Source organism: Pogoniulus pusillus, chromosome 1, assembly GCF_015220805.1.
Source record: "Pogoniulus pusillus isolate bPogPus1 chromosome 1, bPogPus1.pri, whole genome shotgun sequence".
NCBI lineage: Eukaryota > Metazoa > Chordata > Aves > Piciformes > Lybiidae > Pogoniulus > Pogoniulus pusillus.
In genome coordinates this window covers 292,682-300,364 of record NC_087264.1, presented here as the reverse complement: position 1 = coordinate 300,364, position 7,683 = coordinate 292,682, and the positions used below count along the sequence as shown (strand labels likewise).

Here is a 7,683-nt window from a genome sequence, read left to right as displayed (position 1 = left end):
GCTGCACACAGCCTCAGCCAGCCTGGCCTCAAACACCTCCAGCCAGGGGGCCTCAACCACCTCCCTGGGCAACCCATTCCAGCCTCTCACCACTCTCATGCTCAAAAACTTCCTCCTCATCTCCAGCCTCACTCTCCCCACCTCCAGCTTTGCTCCATTCCTCCCAGCCCTGGCACTCCCTGACAGCCTCAAAAGTCCCTCCCCAGCTTTTTTTGAGCCCCCTTCAGATCCTGGAAGGCCATAAGAAGGTCACCTGGGAGCCTCCTCTGCTCCAGCCTGCACAGCCCCAACTCTTTCAGTCTGTGCTCACAGCAGAGCTGCTGCAGGCTCTGAGCATCCTCCTGGCCCTGCTCTGGACACTCTCCAGCATCTCCACAGCCCTCTTGTCCCAGGGGCTCCAGAACTGGATGCAGGACTCCAGGTGGGGTCTCAGCAGAGCACAGCGGAGGGGGAGAATCCCCTCCCTGGCCCTGCTGGCCACACTGCTGCTGCTGCAGCCCAGGCTCTGCTTGGCTCTCTGGGCTGCAAGTGCACACTGCTGGCTCCTGCTGAGCTTCTCCTCCAGCAGCACCCCCAAGTCCCTCTCCTCTCCAGCCACTCACTGCCCAGCCTGCATTAGTGCTTGGCATTGCCCCGACCCAGCTGCAGGACCTTGCACTTGGTGTTGTGGAGCCTCCTGAGGTTGGCTTGTGCCAACCTCTGCAGCCTGTCCTGGTCCCTCTGGATGGCATCCCTGCCCTCCAGCCTGGCTGCTGCACCACACAGAGGTAAGATGCAGAGGTAAGGCAAAATCTTCTGCCCTGTCTGTAAATTATGGTCTATATTGAGTTTACAGGAAAGTGGAGGCACATGGTGCCCTTCTTAACCTCTCCTCTTGCCCTCTTCCCCTATGCCCAGGGCTTCATCCTGCTGACGATGTTCTGGGCAGGTGACACATTTGCCCAAGGAGCCAGGCCCAACCTGAGGTGCATGGGAAGGACAAAGCCACTCACGATCCAGCAGGCTCCTTTCAGAGACATTTATTATTTAAATAACAAGATTTGTGTTTATTTTGACATCACTTCAAGTAACAAACCACAGACAGGCTCCAAATCCCAGCACCTTTGTACTTTCTTGAGCACCCAACAAGATACCCCAGTGATGGAAACTGAGCTGGACGCACTTGCATCCCATAAAACAAAGTAGTGGTGTTGCCTGACAAGGTGGGATTGATGATCTGGGTGTTTCTGCACTTGGGTTTTTGGTTTTGGGGATTTTGGTGTTGGGGACTTTTTTCCACATAAAACCTCTGGAGAAGTGATGCCCCTGAGCAGGTTTGGCCCAGCCTGGCAGGAGGATGAGCAAAGGGTGAACCTTCCTCCTTGCCAAGCCAAAGCCTGTCAGCTACATCACTGTGTGCATGGGTGAAGCTCATGGCTGTGACCAAAACCTCCCATTTGGGCTCTTTATTCCCCATGTTGGCTTCTAAGTGGCAAAGAGAATGGCCAGAGGAGTGCTCAGAAGGGGCCCACGCAGCTCTGCTGCCATCACAGGTGCCAGGATTTGGCTGTTTCGTCTGCCCTGGTGCTCCCCAGGCATGCTGAGCTGGCACCCACTGGAGCCTAAACCTCTCTGGACAGACAGACACAAGGACACACACCCACACCCGGTAAGGCAAGCAGCCTACTAAAGAAGGGGGAGCGTCTGGGGGTGCACTGCCCCCTTCCTGCCCTGCCTGATGCTTTGGGATGGAAGGGCAGAGACAGGCGCTGCAGCAGCGGCAGCCGCCCAGCCCCAGGTCCGGGAGCCTGCCCGTGCGCTCCCTCCCGCTGCAGGGACCCTGCTGGGAAGCCCTGTCCAGGCAGCAGGGTTACAGCAGCCCCCTCCGTCACCTCCCAGCCCTCCTGCAGTGCGGCTCACTCCGCCTGCAGCCTTCGCTTGGAGGGAGCAGGTTGCCCAAGGACAGCAGCAATATGCAGGCACTCAGCAGCCCTTCTGAACTCGTCCCACTCTACTTTTTGCCCTGGAGGAGACCAGACTGCCCTTCCAGGGTGACGTGAGGTGACATCTGGCTGGGCCACCCATAGCTGGCCCACTCGGCTGCAGATACATCTCCTTATGGGCCCTAAGGCAGAGAGTGTTAACAACTGTCAGGGCTGTGCTTCACCTGGAAGGGCTGCTGGATCTACTGCCCACAGGGGTCCAGCTGAAGAGAGAGCTTTGTCTTTGCAGGGGGGGAAGTCCATCTGTCCTGGCCCGAGGGGGTCACCTGGCAGCACAGCACTGAGCGCATGAACCTCAGGACTGGTGGCCTCAGGATGGCAAAGACCCAGGGGTCAATGATGGAGTTAATAGAGAGGAACCTCAGGGCTAGGAGGTCCCAGGCATGGTTGTCCTCTCCTCTGCTGAACTTATTCACGTAGGCACGGATCTGTGAAACAAAGAACCACAGAATGGTTTAGGCTGGAAGGGAGCTCAAAGCTCAGCCAGTCCCAACCCCTGCCATGGGCAGGGACACCTCCCACTAGAACAGGTCACTCAAGGACTCATCCAACCTGGCCTCAAACACCTCCAGGGAGGGAGCAGCCCTGGGCAACCTGTGCCAGTCTCTCACCACCCTCACTGCAAACAACTTCTTCCTCACATCCACTTTCAACCTCCTCTCTCCCACTTCAAACCCATTCCTCCTCCTCCTGGCATTACCAGACCTTGTCAGTAGTCCCTCCCCAGCCCTCCTGCAGCCCCCTTCAGATCCTGGAAGGCCACTCCAAGGTCTCCTGGAAGCCTTCTCTTCTGCAAGCTGCAGAGCCCCAACTCTCTCAGCCTGTACTCATAGCAGAGCTGCTGCAGCCCTCTCAGCATCTTTGTGGCCTCCTTTGGACTCACTCCAACAGTTCCATGTCCTTCTTGTGTTGGGGGCTCCAGCACTGCACCCAGGACTGCAGGTGGGGTCTCAGGAGAGCAGAGCAAAGGGATGGAGAGATGATGGAGACAATAGCATCAGGTGTGGGATTTCAGAACCCAGCCCCTCAGCAGCTTCCTGGGAAGGTTTGGGATGGAGACATGATGGGGACAATAGCATCAGGTGTGGGATTTCAGAACCCAGCCCCTCAGCAGCTTCTTGGGGAGGTTTGGGATGGAATCATATGCTGGAAAAGATCTTCAAGATCATCAAGTCCAACTGTTAACTCAGGCCTGGGAGGGTCACCACTGACCCCTCAGCACCACATCTAGACAGTTTTCTTCATCTCTCCAGGGCTGAGGTCTCCACCACTGCCCTGGGTGGCCTGTGCTTGGCAACCTTTTTTGGGGAAAGAAGTTGCTCCTAAAGTCCAACCTGAACCTCCCCAGGTGCAACCTGAAACCATTTCCTCTTGTTCACTGGGAGAAGAGAGCAACTCCCACCCAGCTCCAGCTTCCTGTCAGCCAGCTGCAGAGGGACAGAACTTCTGCCTACAGAACGTAGAAGAGAGACTACAAGCTGCTGAATTTGGGCTGTCCCAGCACACCTGTTGCCTCAACCAGTTAAATGAACTTCTTGCTGGGGCGAAGCTGTGGAAGACGGAGAGGACGAGGGCTGCTTGGCCCGATGCTCTCCTTCCTGGGACATGCCGACTCATAGCAGCTTACGGGGCTTCCTGGAAGGATGACTCAGCACTCCTTACTCATATGGCTCAAGTTGCCGCCCCCTCACTATGGGGGACTCGCATGGGGATGGGACTCGGGGCTGCGGGAGGCAGGAACATCCTTTCTCCAGCTGGGATCCATTGGGTACCACCCAGGCAGGGTGCATCCTGGGGCATGAGGTGAGCACAGTGGTGCTGAGAGCAGCTTTTCCGAGGACTTCCCCGGGCTCAGGGTGTTTTGGGGGAAGGGTTTTGTCGTGCTGTGACCTGATCTTTGTTGGGTTCATGTGACCAGGATGCTGTGGGCAGCCCCAACCCGAAGAGAAAGTGTCACCTCAAGAAGGGTCAGTTTGAGACGCTGCCAAAAGGCAGCCTGACCACAGGAGCCAGGGTGTGAGAAAAGAGAAGGCAGCTGTGCTGCTGAGTGACTCTGTCTGCTGCCAGAGGGCCCTTGGGATTCCCAGCAGTGGCACTTTCCCATCCCACCTACCCCCAGCAGACCCATCCACATGTTTCCACCAAGGGGTCCTACTTTGTAATCAGAACCAGAGAATGAGTCAGGGTTGGAAGGCACCACAAGGATCATCCAGTCCCAACCCCCCTGCCATGGCCAGGGATACCTCACACTGGATCAGGCTGGCCAGAGCCTCATCCAGCCTGGCCTTAAACACCTCCAGGGATGAGGCTTCCACCACGTCCTTGGCCAATCCATTCCAGGCTCTCACCACCTTCATGCTGAAGAACTTCTTACTAACATCCAGTCTGAATCTCCCCATTTCCAGCTTGGTTCCATTCTCCCCAGTCCTATCACTACCTGACAGACTAAAATGTCCCTCCCCAGCTTTCTTGTAGCCCCCTTAAGATGCTGAAAGGCCACAAGAAGGTCACCTGGGAGTCTTCTCCTCTCCAGACTGAACAGCCCCAACTCCCTCAGGCTCTCCTCTTAGCAGAGCAGCTCCAGCCCTCTGCTCATCCTCGTGGCCCTTCTCTGGTCACCTTCCAGCACCTCCACATCCCTCTTATGAAAGGGGCTCCAGAACTGGATGTAGTGGTCCAGGTGGAGTCTTACCAGTAGTGACCCCAGAGCACCACCTTTTTGGGACATGGCGGGAGTGGCCCATCAAGTGTGGGACCTTTGATTTGGAGCTGCAGTGTCTTGCAGGGTCTTGAGCCTGGCTCCTGGCATGCTCCCAAGCATCCAGACATGTCTTCTCTCTGTCTTAACCCCCAGGCTTGGCTACAGTCTGTGGTTGTTCTCCTTTCCTTTGGGAAAAGAAAGGGAGCAGGAAGGGAAGGTAGCACCTGCTTTATTCTGGGAGCACAAAATTAGTGCTGGCTGCACTCCCAGCCTTGGTGGGACTCTCTTCCAGTGGGAACAAAATGACCTCCCTTGGCGACAGTCAGCTTGCACGCTCAGGCAGAGGACATGGCTGGCTGGAGGTGCTCGAGAGGGCATGGGCATGATGCTGCTGGGATGATGTAGAGTCCTTTGGGGTGCATCGTCAGGGGACTCATGCCCTCCCCTTCTTTGGTTGCTGTTTTGATCCTGTGTTTCTGCCTGAACCCTCCTGAACGGATGGGACACAGGATGTGGTCAGAGTCCTTGGGATGAGGCCTCTTGGGAGCAGATTTCCATTTCCAGTAACCGCCCATCTCCACGCTCACGGCCGCGTGACGCTGTGCAGGGCTCTGGCGGTGGGGTGGCTGCTGCCTGCCCGCACCTCCAGTGCCACCGTCTTGCCCTCTTGCCACAGAAATCTGGGACGGCTCTGCCAGCCCAGCACAGATGCCTGCCGACCAGCAGCATCTCCTTCATCCCCATCTTTGAACCTCTGATTTATTGCCCTGCTGCCCCTCCCACCTCCACCGCGAACGCCCAGCTCCTGGAACTGAGATGACACAGTGTGGTCCACAGGACCACTACACAGGCCCTGCCTGGCTTCTGAGCCTCTGCAGGATGGGAGAGCACCTCAGGCCCTGCCAGCCCCTGCTCTTGCCACCCTGTTGTCCTGCCCTTCCATTCTCCTGCCACCCCATTCTCCTCCCAACACTGGGGGTACCAAGAATGGCTCTCCCAGTTCTCCAAGGGATGTTCAGATCGAGATTGTGGCAAGAGATGGAGTCTCCCAGGCTTCAGAAGGAGCTGAACTTTCATCTCAGTTGTTGAGATTTGGGCAGTGGAGGAGGAGGGAGAAGAAGGTGGTCAGAGGGGAGAGGGACTCCACCCAGGGGAGAGGGACCCCATGGCAGGGGATGGGCACTCACCGTAAACGGCAGGGAGCAGATGACAAAGGTGATGGTCATGATGGAGAGGAGAAGGAGGTGGTCGATCTCTTGAGCCATGGAGAACATGCGCCTGCCACAGGCGCCGGCCAGCCGGGGCTGCTCAGTCGTGGCCAGCCGGCGGGTCCTCTGCCCGCGCCGGTGCATGTGGGCCAGGTTGGCAATCACGCTGAGGTTGCAGAGCAGCACGGAGAGGATGAGGAAGAGGAGCAAGGTGGCATAGAGAAGCGAGAAGGTGACGTCCAGTCCCGACATCTCCCTGGTGCCATCTTGCCGTCGGGAGTCCGGGTGCATCCGGATGAAGCACCAAGTGCCGGGGCAGTACTGCACGTACTGCCCAAAGCCCACCAGCGGCAGGGAGCAGAAGGCTGCTGAAAAGGTATAGATGGCAGGCAGGGCAACCAAGCCCGTGCGGGGGCTGAGGAAGCGCTCGTAGAAGTAAGGCCAGCCCAAGGCCAGGCATCGCTCCAGAGCCATGGCAAAGAGGATGAGCATGGTGGCGAGGCCGAAGAAGCTCATGGCAAAGCCAAAGTAGAGGCAGATGTGCCCTCCGTGTGCCAAGGCGGTCAAGGTACGGTTGTGGTGGTAGGAAGCCAGGACGAAAGGGCTGACGGAGCAGGTGCCCAGAAGGTCGGTGACCACCAGAGCCAGCACCAGGACGTGGAAAAGGGAAGGGGGGCGAGCCCGCGGACCACGGCGACAGCGCAGCAGCAAGCCCAGGGCCAAGAGGTTGCCCAGGAGTCCGGCGGAGAACATGAAGGCGCTGATCAGCGGGCGAGCCCCGGCCGGTAAGGTTTCGCTGCGGTCGTACAGCCCCTGCCCCGTCCCGTTCATCCCGCCGCCGCCGCCTCCCGACTGCGCCGCCGCTCCGCCGGTGCCGCCCTCCGTGCTTCACCTCCCTCTGTCAAAAAAAGCCAGCGAGCCAGCCCATCGCCGGTACCGCCCCCGCCGTTACCCCCCGCCAAAAACACAACCCACTGCTGCCCCGCCCGCCTCCGCCGAGCCCGCCCCGGAGAACACGGCGGTGGGCGGGCAGCGGCGGTGCCGGGCTAGGAGCCCCTCAGTGGATAGCCTCGGTGCCGGGCCGGGAGTCCTGGTGATGCTCCGGGAGGCCCGAGGCCGGGCTGGGAGCCGCTTGATGTGCAGTGCCGGTGCCGTCTGAGAGTCCCGGTATAGGTCCAGTAGCCCAGGTGCCAGACTGGGAGCCCCTCAATGGGCAGCGCTTGTGCCGAGCTGGGAGTCCCGGCGGCGCTCTGGGTGTCCCGGTGCCGGGCTGGGAGTCCCGGTATCAGTCCGGGATCGCCGGTCCCGGGCTAGGAGTCTCGGTGATACTCCGGAAGCCCGCGCGTGGCCAGCCAGAGGCTGCTCAGAGTGCCGCTGACCAGGACGGGAGCCTCAAGGCACTGCCAGCCCCGGCGCTGGGCTGGGAGCACCTTGATGGGCAACACTGGTGCCGGGCTGAAAGTGCCGGTATTGGTACCAGGACCCCCCGTACTGGGCTGGAAGTGATGCTCCAGAAGCCTCGCACATGGCCACCCGAAGTCAGTCAGAGAGTGCCGGTACTGGGACGGGAGCACTAATATGTGTCTGGGCCTCACCCCCCGTGGGAGTCTGGAAGCCCCTTGCACAGTCAGCCCCAGTGCTGGGCTGAGAGTTCCAGTACTAGTTCAGGATCCCCTGTGCCAGGCTGGAAGCCCCTCGCTGGGCATCCCTAGTGCCCAACTGGGAGTTCTACTGTTGGCCCAGGAGCCTGTCTAGGAGCCTTGGTACCAGTCCAGGAGCCCCAAGCTGTGGT

The 7,683-nt window shown here is 59.2% G+C and overlaps 1 protein-coding gene across 1 annotated transcript; it reads right to left on the bottom strand.

Annotated features, from left to right (window-relative positions):
* Positions 1-1,006: 1,006 nt before the first annotated feature.
* Positions 1,007-6,722, bottom strand: PTGER2 (prostaglandin E receptor 2). Its single transcript, XM_064152610.1, has 2 exons — positions 5,871-6,722; positions 1,007-2,410 (listed from the first exon to the last, which is right to left on the bottom strand). The coding sequence occupies exons 1-2, from the start codon at positions 6,720-6,722 to the stop codon at positions 2,165-2,167; spliced, it is 1,098 nt and encodes a 365-aa protein (XP_064008680.1). The 3' UTR covers positions 1,007-2,164.
* Between the last annotated feature and the right edge of the window lie 961 nt (positions 6,723-7,683).

Coding starts and splice junctions, on each gene's coding strand:
- PTGER2 (XM_064152610.1), bottom strand. CDS start 6,722: ATGAACGGGACGGGGCAGGGGCTGTACGACCGCAGCGAAACCTTACCG. Junction 2,411..5,870: donor TCTGCTCCCTGCCGTTTACG/GTGAGTGCCCAT, acceptor TTTGTTTCACAG/ATCCGTGCCTACGTGAATAA.